Below are 24,821 nucleotides of genomic sequence, written 5' to 3'. Positions count from 1 at the left end.
AAGCCTCGTTCTTGGTCTCCTCCAGCAAAGGCCTCAGCCAGCTCATTATGGTCATAAACATCATACACCCAGCCCCTGGGTTTTTGTCCCTCGCTGAGGGGGGACAGGAGTCGTGTGTCAGGAAGGCGGCCAGAAGGCGGCGATGGCCGCCAGTCCCAGGACCGGGAGGTGCATCCCTGGAGTTTGGAAGCAGGGGCGCGGTGAGCTTAACCCTCCCCGATAACTGGCTGATGGACTTCTGCGTGGTGGGAACGGGGCTGGGAGTCGCTGCTTTGTCTCCGTGTCCCTGTCATCCCTTTCCTCCCACTCACTGCCACCCTATTTTGGGCCCTCAGCCCTTCTGCTGCCGAGCGTCCTGAGTGGGTCCTGCCGCCGCAGCTTTCCTGCTTAGAGGAAGCCTGCAGGCCTGGAGCAAGGGTGTCCCCTGGGCCTCACCCCAGGCTCCTGAGTCACACCCTGGGATCGTGTCACCATCCCTGTCCCCACTTCCACAGAAAGAGGTCCAAGTTCTTCAGCCTGGCATTCCACACCATCCCCAGAATAGTCCCATTCCCTCCTCCTGTGCCCTAGGCTGCAAGCCAAATATTTGGCCTTTCCTCAAGCCCATCTTGGGCCCATTCCCTTAAGCCCAGCCACTCCTGCGGCTGCCAGACAAGCCCGTCCTGCTCTCCCTGCCGTGGGAACCCAAGCCAGCCCGCAGAGCCTGCTCAAGTGCTCCTCCCTTGCTCCCTGCCTCTGCCAAAATATCCAGAAAGAACCTGGTCCCAAGTCCTGCACTACTTCATCTGCACTCTTCTCCTGGGCTCTCACGTACCCGACTTGATCCCTGGACGGCAGGAGGCCTATGGAGTAGAAAGAGCTCTGGGGTAGCCAGTGTCCAAAACGTGGTGGGTCACCCCCCCCCCCAGCATAATCTGGAAGAGCCTGCAATGTTTTACATTCTTGGCCAGCCCCCTTCTCAGACTTCCACCTCAGGAAGCTGCATCTTTAGCAAACCGTTTGGGAGGCTCCCCATGTGGTGACCGCCGGTATGCGGAGATGTGCCCTGACCTTTTTTTTTTTAAAGATTTATTTGAGAGAGAGAATGAGAGAGAGAGAGAACATGAGAGGGGGGGAGGGTCAGAGGGAGAAGCAGACTCCCCGCTGAACAGGGAGCCCGATGCGGGACTCGATCCCGGGACTCCAGGATCATGACCTGAGCCGAAGGCAGTCGCTCAACCAACTGAGCCACCCGGGCGCCCGTGCACTGACCTTCTTGAACCTTCCTGAACATGCTCTGAGTCACCTGTACTAGGCCCTGCCTGTCAGGGCTGCCTCAAGGATCCCATGACAGAGCTGATGACCCCAGAGAGAGCTGGCGTGGCTTTTCACACACACAACTGCTGGGAGGAATTAGTCCAAAGGCAGTATCCAGAGCCCTGCTCTTTACAGTAGCGAAACTCTCAGCAACCAAATTATCCAACGGCAGTGGAGTAGTTACCATGGGCCCCCCATTAAGGGTGACCCTGTTATGACAAGCGATAAGGGAAAATACATCCGTGCTTAAAGAGTGGTAGCTTGTCTCCAAAGGTGGCCCCTGAAGAACCAGGCCTTCCCAGGACTCCCGCCCTTGCGTGTCCGGTCCCCTCCCCCCACACGCCTGGGCCTGCCTGGGGACTCGCTTTCACCTCGAGGATGGGGCCAGTTCTGAGCCTGTCCTACTGCCGGGCAGTTTCTGCTTTTGCACTTTCGAGAACCCTGAGCCGCCAAGTAAGAGATCTGCCCGCTCTGCAGCAGGGGCCCCGTGAAGAGTGACAAGCCCTGCGGCCTCCCTGGCAGCTCCTACACACCAGCCACACACGAGCTACCGTCTTGGATGTGCCAGGCCGACTGGGCCCTGCAGCTGGAGCAGAAGCAGCTGGCAGAGCCTTGTCAGCCTGCAGAAAGGCTGCGGGGGAAAGACGACAGATGACACAGAAAATGGCTTTAAAGCAACTAGACCCAGGGGGCGGGGTGGTGTTTCACCAGAAGAGCAGGCTACAAAATGGCACATGAGGCCCTATCTCAACTTTCAAAATAAACGAAAGAGGACAGATACCATCACCCATGATTATTTTCCTTTTTTTGGCTACATTTTAGGTTATTTTTAATTATTATTTTTTAAGATTTTATTTATTTATAGACAGAACAAGCAGGGGGGGCAGCAGAGGGAGAGGAAGAAGCAGACTCCCCACTGAGCAAGGAGCCTGATGTGGGGCTTGATCCCAGGACTCTGAGATCATGACCTGAGCCGAAGGCAGACGCTTTAACGGACTGAGCCACCCAGGCGCCCCACATTTTAGGTTTTAAACCGTGGATGCCTATTACTCTTATAAGAAAACAATGATGTCATAATGATAACACCCATTTTAGTTTTAAGGAAAAGCTGCTATAGATTGAGGAGTGTCCTGCCCAGGGCAGAGTTCTGCCCCCACCTGCCCTTTCACCTGGTCACTGGAAGGTCATCACCTGCGGCCACCAACTTCCTTCTCAGGCACAGGGCTCTGTTTCCCTTTCCAAGGAATGGAACATGCCAGACACTAACGGGAACAGGTCCTGCTCTAATTCCCCACACTTCCCCCAAGCCCAGAGGATATAGCCAAGTTCCTGTTTAGGTCCTGCTGGAGACACGAAGCCAGCCCTCCTGCGTCCCCCATGCTGCCCAGCAGCTGGCGCTGCATTTCAGCCCCTGCTCCAGCCTTCACAGCTCTGGCCTCGGGTGGCCCCCGTCCAGGAGATTTGGAGCGGGACAGAGGTCGGCCGAGGCAGCTCCGATGTAGGAGACGGAGCTGTCAGCTGAGCCAGAAACCACCATATGGGAGGAGCCAGGGACCGAAAACGGCGACTGGGCATGTGCCACCAACTGTCACTCCGGGACACTGAGGAATCAGGCCGGAGCCGAGGGACGAATGGTGTGGAGCAGGGTTGGGAGGAACAGCTACTGATAAATTTTTCAGACTTTGTCGAAGCTACCGATGAAACCATCACGCGTCAGCCTGATATTTAAATAACATCTTGTTCTGATTCATGATGGAGACGCCAGACAGGCCCTCTGAAGCCAGCTCGCACGGGGAACAAAGCACATTTGCCGAGACCTTGAAAAAGAAAATCAAAGCCTGCTTTTACTGATGCGCCCACAGACAGACCGGTGATTTGGAAGGGGTGGCGACGCTAACACAACACTTGTGGTTAACGCAGCTCAAAACACAGGGGGAAGGAGATGCCTTTACAGGGACATGATGCCTTCGTAAGCTGGGGAAGCGGACTCGCTGGCTGCCCCTCTCATTTCATGTTCTTCACAAACTCCTCTCCCTTCTTGATGGAGGCCTGCAGCTCGGGGATGGCTTCCGCGATCATCTTCTCTTCGAAAGAGGAGATCTTGCCGATGCCTAGATTCTTCTCAATGCCCTTTTTCTGGAGACAGAAGGGGGTAAAATTGGACAATTTTAAGAAGGATCACTGAAAATACTGTTAAGTTTTACCACAGGTTTCCAAGAACGAGGCTGTTAAGGAAAACCTGACGTGTAACTTCATGACCCTGCCCGGCCCACCTGCCCGGGGCAGCTTGCCGAGGGAGCCCGGCCACCTGGGACGGCGTGAGCTGTGCCCGGAGCCTGGGCTTCAGGTAGACTGCCCCCCGGCTGGGAGCCAGACCCTGACACTCCCTCCATGTGCACCTCGGCCAAGGCGGTTTCTTTATCTAGAAACCGGGCGGGCATACTATCCACCCCAAAGGAGGCCGTGAGAACACCTGTGGGCGGCTTGGCACATGGAGCACTCAATCCTTAGCAGCACTGAATGTCATTCTCCTCGACACGGAGCATACTTTTGGGTTCTCGTCTTTTGCTAAGTTGGTTAATATCCACCCAAGTCCAATGTAATCAAGTAGTGAGACGGAAGACATCAGGAAAACAGCAGGTGTCTGTCAGCCTGTGTGTCTGCAGCTGCATACACGGCTTCTGGGCCGCCTCCCCGGAGAGCCCTCCCTGATCTCAGGGCCTGCAGGCCAACCGCACACACCCGCGCCGCACCGGTCCCAGAACGGGTCTGCTTAGTGCCTGTCTCTCCACCACACGGGGTCCCCGAGGCCCGGGGCCATGTCTCAGGGATCTTTGGACACCAGGCGTCTGTGGGAAGGGCCTCTGGGTGGCCCGGCACATCGCCAAACTGTTTCACTCGGGGCAGGAGATGAAGGCAGCCACCCCTCTGTCTGATGTCAGCAGCTGCCGGCACATTGAAAATGGAAAGCTGGCTGGACGGTGTGTGAGTGAGACCTAGCGGTGTCTACTCCCCGAACACTCAGGAAGAGTCACCAGACTGGACAGCTGCCTCCAAAAGAGCCTGGCCGAAGCCAAGCCATGTGACCAGATGGCCTCCGTCCTAGACGCCACCACTTCAAGTGGACAACCTACAGCACGCTCCAGGAAGAAAACCAGGAGCATCTCACAGCTCAGCAACCTCTCTCTGGACCTCCCTGGAAGAGAAATCTGGCTCGGTGGGCCTGAGGTCGGGACAAGAAGGAACAAGTACGAGCCAAAGGGTACAGCATGCAGGCTGGTGGAGGGAGGCCTCTCCTTCAGAACTGTCCACGGCTGCCTTGAGGTGGAGCAAGCGTTTCATCAAGAAACACACCACGTCAGCTGCTGACCAGCTGGCTGATCCACGGGGAAGGAGGGTTCCCACCCCATTTGAAGTTTCTTCCTGCTCTTACTTCTGGGACTTGGGCCCACCCTCAAAACCCCCAGCACAGCCCAGGCACTGGGACGCAGTCACTGCACAGGGGAAAACTGAATTATGGAGCAAATACACCAGGGCTCCCCATCTTAAGTACAGAGAACGCACCTGCTTCCACCGTCACAAGACCCAACCTCTGGGATACATACCCCCAGCATTAACGGGGTGGAGAAATAGGCACACTCTGCTTCTTGGGACTTAACGAAGGAACACTCCACAACTCCTTCCTTTCCGTTCATCGCATCCACAAGGGAGAAGACAAACCGGGCTCCGGCGTACGCCATGGACAGGGTGGCCGAGCCTGGGAGGACACAGGCGGGTTAGCCGAGCTGGTACCACGACTGGAAGATCCGGGCAAGCCTGCCCTCCCAGCTAAATAAAGCAGCTGCAAAACCTTCAGCTTCAGCTGTGAAGAATTTAGGTCGTCATCTCTTCATTTCACAAACTCATGAATGGCACGGACGTCTACCGCCACTCAGCTCCACAAAGCCGGGCTGCCCCCTGCCACCAGGCTGGCTTAGCCAGTGAACGTACAGGAAGCCGAGAAGAGCATTCGTTGCCTGCCCAGGCCCTTCCGGTCTTCAACTGGGGACTGCCCCCAAGAACCCACCTGCTCCAGCTTTGGCCTTCACCACCTCTGTGCCGGCCTCCTGGATCCGCCCAGTGATGGCTGTTAGCTGGTCCTGGGGAAGGTCCACCTTGGGAGTGCACTGCGGGCCAAAGCCACAGGGACCACGTGAGCGGGTGCTGCCACCACTCCCAGACTCCACAGCCCTCCCCCGCTCGTGGCAGACCCCTCCCCCACCACACTGTCACGACAGGGGAAACCGAGACCAATTCTTCTTTAAAGAAAAAGTCAACTTTGTTGGGAGGTGTACTGTGGCCCCTACCACCCCCCTCCCCGGCCTTTTTTTAAAGTGAGCTCCACATCCAATGTGGGGCTTGAACTCACAACCCTAAGACTGAGTCGAGTGCCCACTGACAAAGCCAGCCGGGCACCAACCTACCCCCCCTACCCCTACTCATTTTTAAAGAACTTTTAATATTTTGGACTAATTTTAGACTTGGAGAAAAGTTGTAAAAATAGCACAAAGATTTCCCTCACCCGGCTTACCCCAATGTTAGCATTTACATAGCCACAGTGCAATTAGGAAGATCTAGGAAATTATCATCGATACATGAACTACAGACCTTACTCAAATGTCACCCATTTCAACACCACCGTCCCTTTCCTGTCGCAGTTCTCACCCAGGACCCCACCTCAGTCCGTTTCCTAGCAGTCCTGTCTTCCCGGACACTTGTCAAGAGGACTGACCGCTCGTTTTGTAGAATGTCCATCATTTTAGATTTATAGTAGGTTTCCTCATACCTTTCTCATAGGGTTATGCATTTTTGGCAAGAACAGCACAAATATTTTGTGTCCTCAGTGCATTATACTCAGGGGTTAGGACACTGACTTAATATATCTTATTCTCAGTGGTGTTCACCTTGTCTCTACTCATTTTTTTTTAATTTATTTTTTTAAACATTTTATTTTTAAGTAATCTCTACACCCAGCATGGGGCTCAAACTCGGAGCTGAGATGAAGAGTCGTAAGCTCTAGCGACGGAGCCAGCCGGGCGCCCCTCTACTCATTTTTACACAAAGCAGCTTTACCTGCTCTGACCCAACCAGGAATTCAGTGGTTTCCTGCAGCAGTTTTCGTTGTGTGCTGGGAGCTGGCCACTGTGAGCATCTTCTGACCACACTCACTCCCACAGGTGTGGACCCCCGAAGTGCTGGAGCCTGACCACAGCCCTGCAGGCCACTCAAGAACCGCCCCCACCCCCGATAATGGCTGGGGCTATACCCACAGCAGGAATTCTCTCAAAATACGACAGATGCTTCGTTCTTTTTCAGTCTGTCTTCAGGACCTCGAGGTGGAACCTCTTAAAGGTGCTCCCAGTCTCACGGCTTCCTGGCAAGGTGACACACTTACCTGGGAGATCAGGGGGATGATGGTCTTCCCAGCATGGCCACCAATGACAGGAACATTGACTCGAGCAGGATCCAAACCCTGGCCACCAAAGTATGAAGCTTTGTTAATTTTTAAAGCTCTTTAAGTATAAACTATGTCATATCCACGCAAAGCACCAATACTGGAAAAAATCCACAGAAGTCAGAACAAAGAAACCACAGAAGCCTGAGTCCAGCTGTGTTCAGATCTCCTGCCATGGCCCCACCACCCGCATGGAACATCAGTTGGAGTGGCGCAGCAAGGAGTACGTGTCACTTGGTGAGGTCACTTTGAGGGTCTTCCTTTACAGGGAGCAGAAAACTGCCTCCTTGTAGGATCCCCCCATTGGTCCCTATCAGTCTGGTTATCTTTTGAGAATCAGAGAAGAGTCCTCTTCCCTAGAGCTAAGGTCAGTCCCCATGCACCAGCCCAGATTCACGTCCTCATACTTGGTCACAGAGAATGAGTCCAATTCCCTCCCCCTCATTGTAGAGCAAAATTCAAAACAATTCCAGAAAACCAGGGGGTGAGAAGTCTGTCAACTCACAGTGATCAGGACAGAATAAAACTGAGCTGTAAGGGGTCAAAACACCATGGTTCTTTGTCAGGGCTTAATAGGAGAGGCTGATTCATTTGTTAAACTGGAGGCACAATACCAATCTGCGGACCAGGTGTTTTTCTGTTTTTAAGATTTTTTTAATTTATTCATTTGACACCGAGAGACAGACAGACAGAGACCACAGCAGGGGGCAGGCAGACAGAGGGAGAGGGAGAGGGAGAGGGAGAAGCAGGCTCCCTGAGGAGCAAGGAGCCCGACTTGGGGCTCGATCCCAGGACCCTGAGATCATGACTTGAGCCGAAGGCAGACGCTTAACCAACTGAGCCACCCAGGCACCCCGGACCAGGTATTTCTTAAGATGGTCCAAAAAAAAAAAAAAGAATCTGGTGGGAGTTAAGGGAGGGATGTGAGCAGTCCCCCAACGATGCCACCTTCCCTAAACGCCGCAGCTGCTAAAGACAGCAGCCCTAAGTTAGGAATCCGCCTTGCCCGGGAAGGGAGACCCAGCGTTGAGGGGGGCAGACCCCGCAGGACCAAGTTTGCGGAGCAGGAAGCTCACACAGTGGCGCCTACGTGCCGAGGCAGTGTACCAGTCACCAGGGACACAGGCAGGAGGCCCTGCTTTTGAGACCCTCACTGTCGATTACGAGACAGAGACTAGTGACGTCCCCATGTGCTGGGCTGAGATGGCCACACAGGGCGGCTCTGGAAGCAAGAGGAGCACTTCATCAGCCTGGGAGAGGCTTTCTGGGACAGATTTAACTTCATCCGGGAAACAGCAGCATGACTTTGCCAAAGGAAGTGTATTCTAGGCAAAAGGAGCAGAAAGACCAAAGGCCTGGGGCCATAAAGAACATGTATCACATTAGCAGAAAAGCCAAGAGAAGGTGGCAAAGTGGCGGAAGATGGCTGAGAGGCTGAGGGAGGCTCCAGACACTGGAGCTTTAAGGGCCAACTTTCATTCCTGATACAAATCAGGATTTTTCCAGAATGCCAGAGAGCCTGAGGGAGAGGACAATTCACTTAACTGAAGCTTGACAAGCACTAGGTTCTCTGCCAGGGGCCAAGATCCCCCTTTCTCCACCTCAAACAGTAGAACTTCCCAGGCTATGACAGCACCATCCTGTAGAACTTTCTGCGAGAACACAGGAGCCACATGTGGCTACCGAGCATCTGAAATGTGGCCAGTACAATGGAGGACACGAATTTCTAATTTTCTGTAATTCTAAATAATTTACATAGCCACGGGCAGCTACCACATGTAGCTAGTGTGTTGCAGCAGGACTAGGGACCCGGGGGAGATGGTGTGCTTTGGCCCCCAAGAGCTGGGAACACCCCAAAAGCCCAAAGAGAATGAGCACTGTGGCTCCCAGGAAGCTGGGCTGTGAGCCTCAAGAGGCCCGAACCCCACCCTCCCGGGCTGTCCTTGGTCAGACTCAGCGGGAATGCAAGCTCCTCCGGAAAGCCTGTCCCGACTCAGACAGCCACCCTCCACGTCCGCGCCCAAATGGTTTTTACATTCCACTGGCTCTTGAATCCCAAGGCCTGGCCCTGTCTTCTGGATCTCTGGGACCCCCGCCCCTAGGACAGGGGCTGAGGATGTGCCACAGCATGAACGAAAGCAGGGCACCACACTCCATAAGCAGACCTGTCTGGCACATGGGGCATATGATCAAGGTCAACAGTCTCATGTGTGCAGGACAACTGTTCCTACTTTAGAGAGGCCCCCTCATCTGCAAAGCCAGCAAAAACTGGCCTGAAGTTACATCTATCCCAGAAAGCCTCTCATGGGCTGATGAAGTGCTCCCCTTGCTTCCCCTCAAGACACTTCCACAGGCCAGAGGAAGTGGTTCTGCTGAGGATGCCAGCACTGGCGCTGGTGCCCCCCGCCCCCCCCGCCCCAGGACAGGCCCAGTGGCCAGGTCAGCAGCCCAGCAAGCTGCAGGTGACTGCAGTCAGAACTACATGCCAGGATCGATGATCCTGACATCTCAGGACTTCAGGAATGTTCCCAAATTCTTCATGTTTGCCGATTTTATTCATTTAATGACAGATACCATTAGCAGGTAAATCCTGTTACTTCTAGTTTTTAGAGGCAAGGAACTTAGAGAGCAGAGCCCAGCTGAGGCAGTGAGAAGTCCGGGGAAAAGCCTGGCCCCTCACACCAGGGAGGACAGAGAGGGAGCAGAGTCAAGACTCCAACTGGCTGCGGTTTAAACCTGCAGGGGTCTGTATGGATCCCCCAAGGAAACCTGAGAGCTCCTCTGCCCCACCAGGGCTGGCCCCAAGAGCACTGGAGATCCCCTGGTCTCCTATGCTCATCGATCAGCCAAGGACGGCCGGAAGGGAGCCTGAAGAACACCGATGCGTCCCTTACCTTCAGTTCCGCAATGAAAGTGTTGGCTCTGACAATGTCCAGGGTCGTCACCCCGAAGATTTTATTGGGGTTGTAGACTCCGTGTTTCTTGAAAACTTCCGTTGCGATTGGGATGGTGGAGTTCACCTGGCAAATGCAAGAGAGAGGCGTAACTTGCCCTCACCCTGAGAGATGAGACATGCCACAGACGGAAACATCTCTTCCCCAGACCACTAACAAGTCCTAAGGGGCCAAACTGCCCCGGTAACTCTGTTTACAGGCAAGCTGCCCTCGTGGTGGAACAGGTCACGGTGGGCCAACCTTCTACTCCCCCCCATCCCCCACAAAGAACCCTTCATGGCGGCAGGCGCTCCTCCCCGTAGGGGCCCCCAGGGTCCATGGCTTGGATGTGCACGCGACCTTCCAGCTGTCAACCTAACAGTGAGGCTGACTCCACAGGACACCTCCCGCTCCCACTGGGGCCGACACCTGAACAAAGCAGCGCACTGCGCAGGGCTAAAACCTCAGACGGCCTCGGGTCAAGTCCCACCTCGGCCACTCTGAGAGGTAAGCCTGGGCAACTGGTTTCCTCACGGCAGAGACGACCACCTCCCGAGGCCGTGAAGGTTACAGGACTTAAAGAGACAGCAAGCGCTGACACAGGGCCTGGTGCACAGAGAGAGCATGATAAAGATGCAACCCAACCGCAGGATTTACGTTAGGCGCTAGGTTAGCAAAAGCGGTGACTGCTCCCTACTGCAGACCGGTTGCCCTGAGAAGGGTGAGCTAGTTGGGGATCGGCTCCTCAGAGGCCCTGGGGACAAGCTCTGGGCGTGGATTGGCGGGCACAGCCCCCAGTCAATATCACTGTCACTGCATTTCCACCCAGGACCTGAGCCTCAGAGGCCGGCTTCACCTGGGAAGGAGGCACAGAGTGCGCTGCCGGCCGATGCAACCCAAGGGACTGCTGGGGAGGCGGGGGGGGGGGGGGGCGCATGTGTGGGTACTGCATGTGTGCTTTTGGGAATCAAAGGAGAAGCTCCTCACAAAAACCCACGAGCAGGGCCCGGGGTGGCTGAGCAAGCCTGATGGGGAACCAGGAATCGCAAACCCCGAGCAGAACAGGGTAAAAGCGGTTAATGGGCCACCACAATCAGGGCTGAACGGAGCCTCAAGAATGGACTTTGCAGGTGGAGAAACGGACACAGAGAGGAGAAGTGACTTGAGTGATTTGCCCAAAGGCACATGAGTGGTGGGAAAACCAGGCTGGAATTCACACTTAGTTCATCCCACGTGCCTGCTGATGCCCCTTAATTGGATCTTGGGCCCTGTAAGCACCTCCACCTCCTTCTCCTCAATGTGGGCTCCTGGCATGGCATTAGCGGCCCACCGGCCAGCGGCACTCACCGGATTGGAAATGACGCAGATCATGGCCTCGGGGCAGTGCTGGGCGCAGGCAGCAGACAGGGTGGCCACAATGGAGGCATTGGTGTTGAACAGGTCATCCCGGGTCATGCCTGAGAAATTCAAGATGGTCACAAAGCACCAAATGAACCGCCCAGTGCTGTGTGTCAGTTGTTCCAGGGAAACCAAACATTAGAGACACAGGGTGCCTGTTCCAAGCCAACCTATCTTGTAGGAAAAACAACCTAGTGTGACAAGTGGAGGGGGTGGAAGGCGGGGAGGGGCCTCAGGGAGGGAGGTATCTGAGGAGGATCCTCAGGGATCAGCAAGAGCTCCCGAGCAGAAGGTGGAGGAAAGACACTCCAGGCAGACAGCATGCACAGGAGCACAAGACCGGGCAGGGCACAGACATGGCAGACACGGGCTGGGCCAAGAAAGGGACGCCTCTCTATCCCACAGGGACTGGGGAGCCACTGGAATTCTTCTCTGCCACGGAGACACTGACTCGATCCACTGTAATGGAAAACCACATCCCCACCTCACTGCCAGGGATATGCGAGGCAAGGCTTCCAAACACACCTGGTTTTCTCGGGACTCCTGCTGGAATAACCACCACATCGCAGCCTTTCAGGCAATCCGGCAGCTGCTCAGGTCCGAGGTAGCCTAGACACCCCCGCCCCAGGAGAGAGCAAGTTCACCTTTTCTGATCTGGAGAGGCGAGCACAGTTGTGGGGACGGAGCCAGGGGAAGAGGGCCCCCGCTGGGTCCGACTGTTCCAGCCGCCTTTCACACCACTTTCCTCCAGCCTCCAACTGCCTAGGTCCCACCCCCCTGTGGAATGGATCAACTGTCTAGCCACCTCTCCCCCCGCCCCAAGTTCAGCCACTTGTCTTTATCGGACCCGCTAGCACCTGTAAGGCCTTCCTGGCTCCCAGTTCCAAGAGCTGCTTATTCCTGCCCCCCACCGCCCGGGCATCCTAACAAATGCTCCATCTTGGGGTCAGATCCGAAGACACACTGAAAGCCACGTGAGAAAATCATGGTGCTGATAAAGAAGGACTCTAAGTATTGGTATCTCTTGTTTATTCCTATCATCTGAGGAGAAAAAAAGGTCCATTTTCAAAGGCTGCAAGGGAAATTTGCTCCGACGACCAAAATCTGCTTTGATGTGGACTTTTCCCTTATTGCAGGAGCTTTCAGAAGCTCCAAAAGAAAATGAGCCAACAAATTCAGAGATTACGGAAGGCACAAAAACATCCGAGCTGACAGCTGACCTCCCAAGTTGTGCCCACCGGCTGAGGGCGCGTGTGAACACCATCACGCAGGGCATTCCCACGCATGGCCAGCAGAGACAGAAATGACTACCACCTTTCTGGACCGCAATTTGGGACTTTACAGTCATACCTACTGATTCGACTTCTGGCTTCTAAGAAACAAGATGTAAGGATGAAGATGTTCGTCACGGCTTACATATTTGAATTTAGAGTAGAGCAAAATAGGAAATTGCTCAGTGGCCAACAGTATAGGTAATACACTAAACAAATGGTAAATTATAGCGCCGCTTTAAAAATGACTTAACCAAGAATTTGGGAACGGGGGTAAATACTGCTATAAAGTAAAGGTAAAATAACCAGGATTTATGGTATGTATGATGACGAATTACTTCTTGGATGGCATACACCTGTTTGCCTGGCAGGAAGAGCACATCTCCCTAAGGAGGCTGTGCTTCTGGGAACCTGGCAGAGGAGCCTAGGGTGGCAGGAGGGCTGGCCCAGGGCACGGGAAGGCAACCTGCAGCCCCGGGGGGTACAGCATTCCTACTGCACCCCAATCTCCAGAAGTCCCCGAAAGTCCCCATCCTATTACTTTTCAAAATGAGAAAAAAATTAAAAATGGGAAGATTAGATCACCTTTTTCTGAAAGATGCTGCTATTTAAATTTTTTACAAGCTCAAGTCCAAAAAGATGTAGTCACTGTGAATTCAGTTCTACGATGCACGTGGAAACCCCGCGTTTCTGATCTACTTTCACTGAAGAACCGTGTTCTATCGCTTGGACCCTGCTCTACTGGGGAGAAGGGAAGCAAAGTCTCCAGGCTCAGCATGTCCAGTACCTTTCACGGTTGCTCTGGTCTCGATGTGGCTCAGATCGGCGGCCACTCCGGGCGTATGAGCAATATCGTAGAGGGTCAGGCGGCTCACCAAGGGACTGTTCTTGAGGAGAAGCGCAAGAGGCTGCCCGATTCCTCCGGAAGCCCCTAGCACGGCTACTTTCGCATTGTTCTAAAAGGCACAGAGAAAGGACTCTTAATACAGATCAGTATTAGAAGTAGGCACGTGATAGCCCATAAAATACCGTGCTGGGTCTCTTTTATTGCTGTGGTGCCAAATGAGACACCAGCGTCGAATTTCTACCAGTCCAAAGGTCCGGTTTTCTTCTGAAGCATAGAGGCTTATCTCCGGGAAACAGGGAACCTATGTCCACAGCTGCTGTGACAGTCGGGGTCCTACTGCAAACACCCCCCGAACGATGAACAAGCTCTACTCGGGCACCTGCCACTCAACCTGCAGTTTTAACTATAAATCAACCTGCAGTTTTAACTATAAACACACACATACTGAGCACCTCCCAACAGGCCGTTCACTGTACGTGGAGAAGCAGAATGGGGAAGAGCTCTGCTGGCTCTGGAGGGGACAAGGGAAAGGAGCTGATGGGGGAGGGGGGCACGCAGCATCAGGAGGGATGTGTGTTTCGAAAGGCTCCCTCCCTAGCAGTTAAGTTAGATCTGCAGCCTCAGGCACCTGTGCCCCACACTTCGGGGTCTATCAGGATTACCTGCCGGGCTAACAAAGCCCACAGAGGACCAGGCTCCTCAAAGTAGGACAGGGCTCAGGCCTCTGTATAGCCAACCATTTCCGGGTGACTCTGGCACTGGCCGAAGTCTGAGAATCACTACTGCACACCAAGCCAGGCAGAACGCGCAGCAGGTGGCTCTGGGCATGTCAGCTGCAGGGAAGAGTTAAAAAGTGATACAGTTGAGAGACTCGACTGCCTTGCTAACATCTAGAAGGCTGGAGCTAGAAGTCAAAAGACTTGACATTCGACAACTACTTCAGAGCTGTCGAAATCTAGACCGCCATCACTTAATCCCCTTCTTTTTCTTATACCAAGGAGTGGGATTGAGGAGTCATGTGGCAACTCCACATTTAATCTTTGACAAAGTGCCCGACTGTCTTCCAAAGGGGCTGCTTATTCATCTTTAAGGCTCACCTCCAATTCAATAGGCATGGACTTCCTACCTGCCACACGCCAGGCTGACCTGCTAGCACCAATGACAAGACCTGCACACCAAAAGGCGTGCAAACCGAATAAACAGCATCTAGTGTGACAAGTGCCACGGAGGTAGACACTAGGAGAGAATTAAGCGTGAGGGGGTTTTGAAGGAGGAGCAGCAGTTTACCAGATGGACGCTAGGGGTTGGAGCTATGGAGTACGGCCTAGTGAAGGGAAGCAGTCCTCTACGGCTCGGGCATTGCTGGACGCATATGGAAGAAGGAAGTAGGTAAGGACAAAGCTGAGAGCCTAGCAGAGTCTATCTGGCCCTTCTGGGTAATGGGGAATCGGTGAAAGGTCTTAGAAGCTGGGGAAAACATGTCCAGAACTGTGTTTTTAAAAGATATGAGGCAGAATGGAAGACGGCCTGGAAATATCCAAGAATGGAGGCAGGAGACTACTGTAATAGTCCGAGCATGACTCAAGGGTGGGATCCAGGCAAGCAGGAAGGATGGGCGGGCTACAAGGGATTCAGTCACCTCTCCTCCCCTTCCATCTAGATGGTGAGTGGAGGGAGGAACCTGGGATGACAACACTGCCTTTAAGCAAGAGAGGGAACTCAGGAGCGGTAAGGGGTTTGGGACAAAGAATAATGAGTTCTGTTTTGCATGCTGAGTTTGAGCCCCTTGAAACATCCAGACACACACGTGCCCAGTAGGCTAAAGGCTTGGTCTGGAGGCCCTATGCATCTGCACTGAGATTAATGGTAGCCCCAGATGTGGACAAAACACAAAAGGGAACACAGTGACAGGAGCACTAGGGACAGAGCCCTGTGAACACCAGCATTTAAGGAGGAAGAGGAGTCTCTGAAGGATGACGACCAAATGGGACTTACAGCCACCCCCACCCCAGCCATTTCCAACAACTAAGCGAATGACTGCCTCTTGGTAACCTTTCCCATGAGGGGCAGAATTTATTATACAGAACTTCACCTGAAACTCCCGCGATCCAGCAACCTTATCTACTGGGAGCCGCGGGCCATTCATCAGGTCTGCCCTGTGGCTGGTACTGAGCTACAGCTTTCCTTACCTGATTCTCAGACTCCATTAAGTCATATTAACGGACTCACTTCACAGATGAGGAACTAAGGCACAGAAGTTGTAATATACCCGGGCCCCAAAAGATAGCAAATGAAGAAGTAGGATACAAGCCAAACACAGGCAACTTGATTCTTCAATTTGGGCTTAAAAAAAAAAAAAAAAAAAAAGGAAGAAACGCTTAGGAAAAAACATCTCTTCTAAGCCATGCCCTACAGCTCTCTCTCATTATACAAAAGGTACCCTTCCCCACTAGGGCTCCCTCAAGGCCTAAACGAAGCTCCTCGGTGAGCTTATTGCTACTCTAACCTTACAAATGAGAAGGGGAGCCTATTCTGGGCCAGCAGGGAGCTGCCAAGGAAGGAAACAAACTAATAGCAGGGACAAGAACCTGAAGCACCACATGTGGTCCTCTCGGGCAGAGCCATCTGCTTTGGGTCCCTATACTCACTGCAGACCGCATTCTACGGCAAGGGCCACTAGGAATAATGGACTTTGGTTAGCAAACCCCGAAACCAAAGCCCAGACAGACAAAACCCACACTGTGTCATCTGCTTAAGAAAGGTAAACTCTAAAAGCACATACAACTTAAAAATCTTGACTTCAGTTGTGATTTTTTTTTTATTAAATTGGTGCTGTAAAGGGGGACCCTTGACTTCCCAGAAAATGTAACTAGCCAGATCAGCCCAGAATCGAGGGCTGGCAATCTCACCACTTCTCGATCTTCAGTCAATCACTCTCACATCTTGTCTCTACTCCTAGGGACCTCCAATTCCAACTCCCACATTCCCAGCTGTTAGGCATTCCAATGGTCCCATAAGCCCAACCGTCTAAATAAATGGATGCTTTCTACCTCTCCCACCCTGTTCCCAAATAGTACCCGTGTTCTCCCAAATTCAAACCCTTAGAACCACTTCCTGCCTCTTCCCTTATTAGAGACACCCAGTTAGAACTTGGAGGATTTGGCATCTCAAACATTTTCCCAACCTTCCCCCCACCTTCCTTCCCATTCTATTATCTACCCTAGGCCCTCAGCTCCACCTCAAAACCATCCTTCTGAAAATTAACTTTTGATCATTTCACTTCCTTACTCAAAAATCTCCTTGAAGTCCCTCATGCCCAGATTACTCAGACTGGCTTCCAAGGCTGACTAGGGCAGTGGTTCCACTGTAGAGCCCCACAATGGGTGTAGAATTACTTGAAAATGGGAAAGTAAAAAAGAAGGAAGGAAGGAAAAGGAAAGAAAGGAACTGACCTGATGCCCTCACTAGGGTCTGTAAGTGAATCAGTCCCTTATGACACATAAGATGACCTCCTCACTCATTCTGTTGCTTTCAGTGTTGAGGTGATGTCATTATTTGTATATTACAAAGTTTCATCAATTTAGTTAATATGTATAAAAATACAGTCCTTCAGTGGTGGAATCTTCACAATGTAGAAAGAATCTGTGGTATTGCAGAGATTAACTCATGATCTCTTTGCAGAAGACCAATTTCCAAACTTGCTCATCTTTTCTGCACTGAGTGGTTGTTAACAGCACACACGCTCAGCAACTTTTGCAAATGGGTAACACTTCATTTATAAGTTTGCTTTAAAATATGTCTATTATGATTTGTTTTTAAAGTTCTATTTTTTGCGTTGTAACATATATATTAGTATATAACTGCAGAAATAAATATATTGAGTCTGTGCTCTTGATACATTTTTGCTGTTAAGGATCCAGGAGCACCTGGGTGGCTCAGTCAGTTAAGCCTCTTGATTTCCACTTGGGTGGTGATCTCAGGGTTGTGGGATTGAGCCCCAGGCTCAGCGATGGGAATGGGGTCTGCTTGAGATTCTCTCTCTCTCCCTCGCCCCCTCCCCCACACTCTTAAAAAAAAAAAAAAGATACAGGATCCAAAGTCTCTAGACCAATGTACCTACTTCACTCAAGCTCATCATTCTCACTTACCCTAGTGCCTTCCAGTATCACCACTTGTATGTCCCATATGCATTTTAAATTCAACATCTCAAACTGAGCTCCTGATATCCTCCCCCTACCCAAATCCACTCTTCCGGCAGCCTTTCTCATCTCAGCAATTTCAAAGCCCGAAGTCTTTGTGTCCTTCATTCTGATACCCCTCACCCAACCGTCCCTTAGCAAATCTCACAGTCTTAACCGGAGTTCAGTTCCCTTCTCCCACTCCTCAGCATCAGTCTTCAGTACCTCCACCTGTCCTAAGTTTACTCATTTGGGGCCTATCTCAAGTACCACCCCTTGCTCATCTTGGTATCTCCTGCAGCACCCAGCACAGATGTTGGCGAGCACGGATACTCAATGCTCTTACTTGTGTACTTATTTTTCAAATGAACTGAATGCACAAGAAGCTGATCTGAAGGACAGAAGCTAAAGCAGAAATCTGGAATCTCCTTTACTCCTCAAATCCCTCTTGGGTGCAATAAAGAGGCAATGTGGGTATCTCCTGGGTTCTCAAACTATAGTTATATTAGAATCACCTGGGGCACCTGGTAAACATAGAAAAGGTGCAGGTCCTACCCTCCCTCAATGCACCCTGGCCTGTTCTTCATTAGCTTCCAGGTGATTCTAACACACACCGGAGTTAGAGAACCACCATCCTTGAAGAGGACTAAAAATAGCTTAGGCTTAAGCACTACCAAACCAAGCCCTGCACAGTCACCACACCTGGGGGGCAGGCCCAGTCAGCCCACAGCAAGCAGGAGCCTTCAAAAGGGTCCTGAAGAGGAGGCAGCGTCTTAGCGTTCTTAAGAGGGAAAGCCTGATGATCCAAAACCCACTCACAGCGGGCAGGAGAGCGGACTTTTAATTCTCTGGACGAATGACTGTAACCTTGGACCAGTTCTCTACCTCGGTATCTCAGTCCGCCTGCACTATGGAGTTAATACACGTTATTTGTACGGATGCTACAAGAACAAGGTTAGTCGCTTAAAGTACTACAGAAAGTTGCCTACAAGCGTAAGTTATTTTCGGCCCTACAGCCAAACCTTCTCAACCCTGAAGTTGTGCGGACCAAGTGGAGGCTCTCTGGTGGTCCGGGGGGAAGAGCCGGACCCGGCTTTCTTTCGGCACGTCCCTTCCAGTGTCCTGGCCGGCCCAGGGCGCCACAGGCGCGGGTCGGTACCGGACGACCCTGCGGTGTAGGCTAGCCCGGGGATCAGGGCTGCTCGCGAGCTCAGAACCCACGTGGCCCCGGCCGGGGGCCCTCCACCTGCAGGAAGCCCCTCATCGGGCCTACCTGGGCCGAGGTGCTGAAGCTGCGGCGGAGAACGGCGCCGGCAGGGCGGGCGAGGGCGGAGAACATAGTTGAAGCTGGCGGGGAGCGGAACGGCAGGAGAAGGCGCAGACGGCTGGCAAGTGACACCAACGACCTCCACACCGTACGGGGCCTCCCAGCTCCGCTCTGCCCGGCCTCGCGAGAGTGGCCTGGCTTCCGGCCCCGCCCACCTCCCAGATCTCGCGGTAGCACGTCGGTCTGGGCTGTGGAGGAGGAAGGCCGAGGGGCGCTTCCTGCGCGCAGGGAGCACGGTCCGGGGGGTGGCCGTAGCGCATCTTGTGTTCCGTGCGGCCGGTGTGGGAGACGCGGTCGCGAGTGGGAGGGAGAGTCCGCACCACAGAGGTGGAAGAGGACGGGATTTAGGCTGGAAGAGCCTTAGAGGAGCCATTTCCAGCTGGGGCCCCAGACTGACGCTCTGACAAGGAGACAGGTCAAGGTCGCGCTGCAGGCCCGGCGGAGTGGGTGCGGTCCGGGCCCTAGACCTCAGCCAAAGCCACCTACTCCTGGAGGCAGGAGGGCCTCCGAGCTCCGGAAAGCTCTGGAAAGGGAAGTGGGGAGAGAAGGTTGAGTCCTGGGGTGGGTGGGGTGGGAGGGTGGGGTTCTCTCTAATCAGTCACTTCAATGCACAGCGCCCCCCCCCCCCCAACAGACACACTGCCCACCGGCCAGTGCCCTCGTCCCTCAAGGTGCTCGGGACCTTCACAGACACCGCCATTGAGAATGGCAGACGCAGCACAGTGGGCGAGGCCCTGTCGTACGAGTTTACGGGAAAGCAGCCCGGTGTTACAGACGAGGAAACTGGTATCCAGGGGGTAACTTGCATGGTCACCCGATCCCTAATCCTCAGGTCTACGCAGCCATGCTATGAACATGGCTACATTGTTGCTGCTGTAGGTACGAAGAAACTGTGGCTGAGCCCAGTTAAGTGGATTTGTTGAGTTTGTCCAAAGTAAAGATACGGTTCTTGCTCCCAAGGAATTTAAATTTATCATTTAAATTTGTGAGTTGAATTAGAGGCTTCATTCTTCCCCCCACCCCCAACTATTTTCTGGGTGTATAGAATTCCTCAAAAAGTTCAGTCAAGTGGGGCAGATAGATGTGCAGCAGGTTGTTGGTGTATCAAGATCTGCCCATTTTCTGACTTTTAAGGAGCTGAGTCTATTGGAGACAGGTGTATTGCAGGCAGCATGATAGGGGCAACACTAGGAAAGTTATGAGTGTGGGAACAGAGGAGATACATCTAACCCACGTTTGGGGTGGGGGCCATTTGAGAAGGACCTCAGGATGAAATATGTAGGCGGAGACATTCAGGGAGGAGTTACTCAGTGGGACCATTCAACTCCAGAGGAGGGAGAGATCCTTGCCTGGGCATGGGAGTTCAAGTTTTAGATGAGCAAGAAGAGCCCAAAGTAAAACCTGGGGGTAGAAAAGCCTAAGTCTACGGGTGTTGAACAGATCCTCTCTTTTGGAGTTGGGGACGTGCAGATGAGCAGTGTCCTTTATCTTATCACTAACTGTTCTCTTGTTCATTACCCCTTGTATCTTACCACTAGAACTGAGTTCCTTGTGGTCAGATAGGTCTCTTATCTCTGAGTCTTTATTCAGCCATGTCACCAGGTTGAGAGTGGGTCTCTGAGTTTTGGAAGAGTTGAATAGTTTTAGATAAGGCTGGGAAAAGCAGGTTGCAAAAAACCAGATTGTGCAGGACCTCCGAATGTTCGCTGAGAAGTTTGTATTTTATTCCTTGGGCAGCAAGAGTTTATCAAAGGCGTTTATGATGCCACTGACACTATAGGGAAGATTGGACTGACTTTGGCGTGCCAGGGTTTCTCATGGAAAGATGTGGAGGGCAGGGAGATTGTTCAGGAGGCTATCTTAGGAGATGTTAAAGATCTGAGTTATGACGGTAGCCATAGGAATGGAGGGAATGGGGCCAATGAGGAAGCAGTCTCAAGAAAAGGATTGATTAGTCTGTGCCTATCTGGGTTTAAGAAATGAATACAAGGGATGCGGAACATCAGGCTGAGAGAAGTATGTATGTGCAGAAACAGGGGACTTGGGGTTGTGGGGAAGGAGAGCTGGCTGGAGGCAAAAGATAAAGAACTCCATTTAGATGGGTTGAATTGGAAGTGACGGTGAGTAGGCCACATAGAAGTACCAGTGGGCAAATGGGGAGTTTCTCCAACATGAAATGTGGGATTGAACGCCCAAGAGAGGCTAGGGCTGAAGGTATCCCTGTAGAGGGGAGAGGGGAGGCCGTGAGAAATAGAATCACAGATTCTCAGGCTCACTCCCAACACTGGGGGCTTGAGTCCCTCCCCCTCCCTGCCAAGTGCTCTACTCAGGCCACCCAAACAACTTGACTGTTAGGAAAGCCCGCCTCACATTCAGTTCCCAGCTGCTTCCCTTTCAATCCCAAGATGGTTCATAACGGTATTAACAGCTACTGTATTAAGCACTGATTCTGTGCTCTGCTTTGCATGTGTGACTGTAATATCAAACATGTGGGGTCTCAGGAAGCCCCTTGCAATCCTAAAACAGTTTTGTCATCCCACACTTTCTTGCTTGCTTTCTTTGCTTGCTCTTTGGGTTACACCGAGGCACCAGAACAGACTCGCTGCCATCGCCTTCGTGTCCAGTTCACATTAGTTGTCAAATCTCAACTTGATTCAGTGGCAGAGCTTCTCTTCCCCTCTCAAGCTTGCTTTAGGCTCCCACCGTTGGAGGGAAGGGTGCTTGGCTTCTCCATTTCCCCATCTTGCTTCCTCACAACGCCCCTCCCCTTTTAGATTGTGGCTTCAGACCCATGGGGGTTGTAGGAGTAGAGATGGGGGCAGGAAAGTTCCCCTGTCATTGGCATTAGCATTCTCTGAGCCGGACAGGAGTTTGTAGCTGACTGTCCTCCATGTGGTACTTTTGTGGTGTGTTTCCTTTGACCTAGGTGGTGATGCCTCAGTCTTGCTGCTTTCCGTAGTTCCTTCAGCCCCTGGGTTCTAGAATTCCATACTACCTGCGTTGGCCCATGGTCCCTTCAGGTGGCAAGTCTTGGGCAAAGTCCCTTTACCATGGCTTCTAGTTGACCACCTCTCTTGCCAGCTAGCCAGCCTCAGACTTTCCCAGGCTGGGGCCCAGCACCAGCCTCTCCGCCCGCACTAGCGTCAGAGGGCACAGGCCAAGCTATTCTAAGGGTTTCCCGGTTTCTTGAGTTGTTTCAAGAAAGCTAAGGCTTGTGAATGTTGGAATTCAGAAGGATGCTAATGGAGGGAGACAGCTTGGAGATTGCAGAAAGGAGAGAAGGTTTAGGTGGGAGAGGATAAGGTCAGAGGATTCCAGGAGAAAGCATGAAGCCCCATCACTCCCACCCCCCAGGGGCAGCTGGCTGAGGAGGGGTGTTCACACTCAGTGGCCTTAACCTTCCCAGGCAAGAACTGGGAAATGAGAGAAGTTGCTCCATGGGGAGCCAAGGAGGGTTGCGGAGGTTTGGATAATTGTTACAGCAGTTGGGGAAAATTCTGGGCAAATGAACAGTGACACGGGGATTTGTGGTACCTGTGGAGCCTGAGCTGAATTCTGCAGTGTGTACTTGCTGTGTGTCCAAGTCCACATGGTTTCCACAGCCCAGACCCCACACCAAGGTCATCCATGTGCAGGTGGGGCTACACACGTAGGCTCCTATCCACACATACACACAAACACGCATATTCATATCTCTGAACACAGAAACACCTGGATCTACACGGGATTTATTCTTACGGCCATATAGTTTACATAAAATACAGTGCACAGATCTTAAGTGTTCAGTTGGATGGTTTTGACAATTTATACCCTTAAGCACCGCCCCCCAAAATCTGTAGAACATTTTCATGTTCTAGAAAGTTCCTTCATGCTCCTTTCAGAGGAGCAGAGGGTGAGGCTTAAGCCCGATCAAGGAGCAGAGGAGAAGCAATGCTGAGGGCAGAGTTGGAGGGGTGAGACCAGATGTTACGATCACAGCTTTTGGGAGACTGCATTACAGTTGATCAGCCCCTGTGTCTGCCAGGTGAATGGCATGGACAGACCTGTCACTCTCCCAGGACTGCAAGGGTCCCTCTCAGGTGTGTAGTGGGCCTAGGTTTGGGGACACAGAAGTGAGGGCAAGATAGAAGACAAGGGACAGGGATGTGGGCGCCTGGGTCTGGGCCTCTGGCCCATACCTGTTGCCTCAGAAATCCAGAGATTCTAGCAATCACTAACGATAGGAGCGGGTGCTCATCTGAACCGAGAGACTGATCTCAAGACCACTTCTGACCTCCACAGCTCGGGGGTGCTCTATGCTGGAACTATGTCCTCTGGCTTTGTCAAGGTTCAGGCCACAAGGAAGGTGTCTGGCTGTGATTGAGGAAAGACCATACCAGATCCTGGGGGATCCTGCCCCTCAGGCAGCACCGAGGCTTGCTCCACTTAGAAACGTGGTCAGCTCCTTGGCCCGAGATGCTCTGAACAGTGCTCTCTGTCTATGAGATTTGTAGCTATCAGAGGCTCCTGGGCAAAACTGGGAGGAGAGAGCTAGGGCAGAAGTAAAGGAACGTCTGTTTCCCTGAGCTCCTGCTCTATGCTAGGGCCGGTGCTAGTGTTAGGCAATTGGTGTGTGTCCTCTCGACGTAACCTTCCTACAGCCTTTCCAGTGGAATCCCGTGTAAACTGCCTCCCTTTACAGGTGAGGCTGTTGAAGTCTGTCACTGTATTAAGCCTTGGTCATCTTTGCACAGCCTCCTGCTTCATACAGAGAACCAGGGTGTAGTGGGGTTCTCTCTGGACCCTGAATCCTATCTCTGCAGTCTTCTGGTCCCTGCTCAGTCTGAGGCAGGAGCCCAAAGTAAAGCTTACGGCCTGGCTTCTCCAGGAGCACTGTGCCTCTCCTCTCCACCGGAAGCAAATGCCCATCAATTGTGTCCACCCAGACTGCCTGAGGCTGAGCAATAGACCAAACTCTCTGTCCTGGAAGTCCTTCAAGAAGCCTGATGTGAGGCCTGGCCTCTGACAGCCATGCTGTCAGTTAGAATGAAAGGCCTCATGTGTTGGTGAAGCCCAGGGAGGCAAGAAGGGCTGGGTCTGGCCAGTTTCCAGCTTCATCTCAGGCTATCACAACCCCTAAGGAAACATCCCTTCCCAGTTGGTTTGTGTTCCCCAAATATAGACGTGTGTTCTCACTGGAGCTGCATTCAGCAGCCCAGCTGTGTCTAGACAGCTCTGGGCTGGCAGAGAGCCACATACAAACCTCCTGGTTTGGAGAGAGGCCAGGCCCCTGCAGGGGAGGGTGAAGAACCTTCCTACCAGTGGGTGTCCAATATGCAAGGACAAGTCTTGTGCTGGCACCCTGCTCTCTTGACAGAGTTAGCGGCTTTGCTTGCCACCCAAAAAGCTGTGTGGATTTCCCAGACTGGTCAGTTCATAGGAAGATTGGTCTCTCTGACCCCATGAAGCCAGATCCTCAAAGTGCTTCCTCTTACCACGCTTGTGTCTGCCTGCCCCATTCGCCTGCAAGAACCATCACACTGAACCCCTCCTGAAAGTCTCAAAAAGTGCTCTCTCTGCTCAAAGAATCTACAGGGGGATGTCTTAAACTTGCCATTTTGATGCCACTGTTTTTGAACAGGTCACTAGGAAAATTACTTCTACTTGGTAGAAGTAATCATTACATACGAAACAGTGGGCAGAAACCATACTTGGTCGATGCTGCTAGGATAAGAATCTGACTAAGGAATCAAATCTTTATTGTAAAATTCACACGAGAGAAAGACTTGGTCTTGGGAAAACTGATTTTGGCTAAACAAAATCCCCCTCTCCCCCTCTCCCCCTCTCCCCCTCTCCCCCTCTCCCCCTCTCCCCCTCTCCCCCCTCCCCCCTCCTCCCCCTCTCCCCCCTCCTCCCCCTCCTCCCCCTCCTCCCCCTCCTCCCCCTCCTCCCCCTCCTCCCCCTCCTCCCCCTCCTCCCCCTCCTCCCCCTCCTCCCCCTCCTCCCCCTCCTCCCCCGGAGGAGTTGATCCCTGGGGCTGGGTTTTCACCTGGATGCCTGGAGACCATCCCGCCACTCACGAATAAAGGGATAGAGGT

The 24,821-nt window shown here is 52.7% G+C and overlaps 1 protein-coding gene across 1 annotated transcript; it reads right to left on the bottom strand.

Annotated features, from left to right (window-relative positions):
• Positions 1-3,114: 3,114 nt before the first annotated feature.
• MDH2 (malate dehydrogenase 2) lies at positions 3,115-18,879 on the bottom strand. Its single transcript, XM_028110133.2, has 9 exons — positions 18,691-18,879; positions 13,180-13,348; positions 11,647-11,730; positions 11,071-11,180; positions 9,685-9,810; positions 6,731-6,808; positions 5,363-5,462; positions 4,902-5,053; positions 3,115-3,432 (listed from the first exon to the last, which is right to left on the bottom strand). Exons 1-9 carry the CDS (start codon positions 18,754-18,756, stop codon positions 3,301-3,303), a joined length of 1,017 nt encoding a protein of 338 aa, XP_027965934.1. The 5' UTR covers positions 18,757-18,879; the 3' UTR covers positions 3,115-3,300.
• Positions 18,880-24,821: the final 5,942 nt, after the last annotated feature.

Source organism: Eumetopias jubatus, unplaced genomic scaffold (assembly GCF_037043125.1).
Source record: "Eumetopias jubatus isolate StellerSeaLion01/CBP00866 unplaced genomic scaffold, mEumJub1_p1.0 scaffold_12, whole genome shotgun sequence".
NCBI lineage: Eukaryota > Metazoa > Chordata > Mammalia > Carnivora > Otariidae > Eumetopias > Eumetopias jubatus.
Note: the sequence above shows the minus strand (reverse complement) of the source record. Positions and strands in the feature narration are given on the sequence as shown.

What these genes read in the sequence shown, in the direction of transcription:
- MDH2 (XM_028110133.2), bottom strand. Translation starts at nt 18,756, where the DNA reads ATGTTCTCCGCCCTCGCCCGCCCTGCCGGCGCCGTTCTCCGCCGCAGC. An exon ending in GACCAGAGCAACCGTGAAAG is followed by an intron (nt 11,731 to 13,179) that starts GTACTGGACATG and finishes GGGGGTGTCTAG; the next exon opens with GCTACCTCGGACCTGAGCAG. An exon ending in AGGAGTCCCGAGAAAACCAG is followed by an intron (nt 11,181 to 11,646) that starts GTGTGTTTGGAA and finishes TGAATTTCTCAG; the next exon opens with GCATGACCCGGGATGACCTG.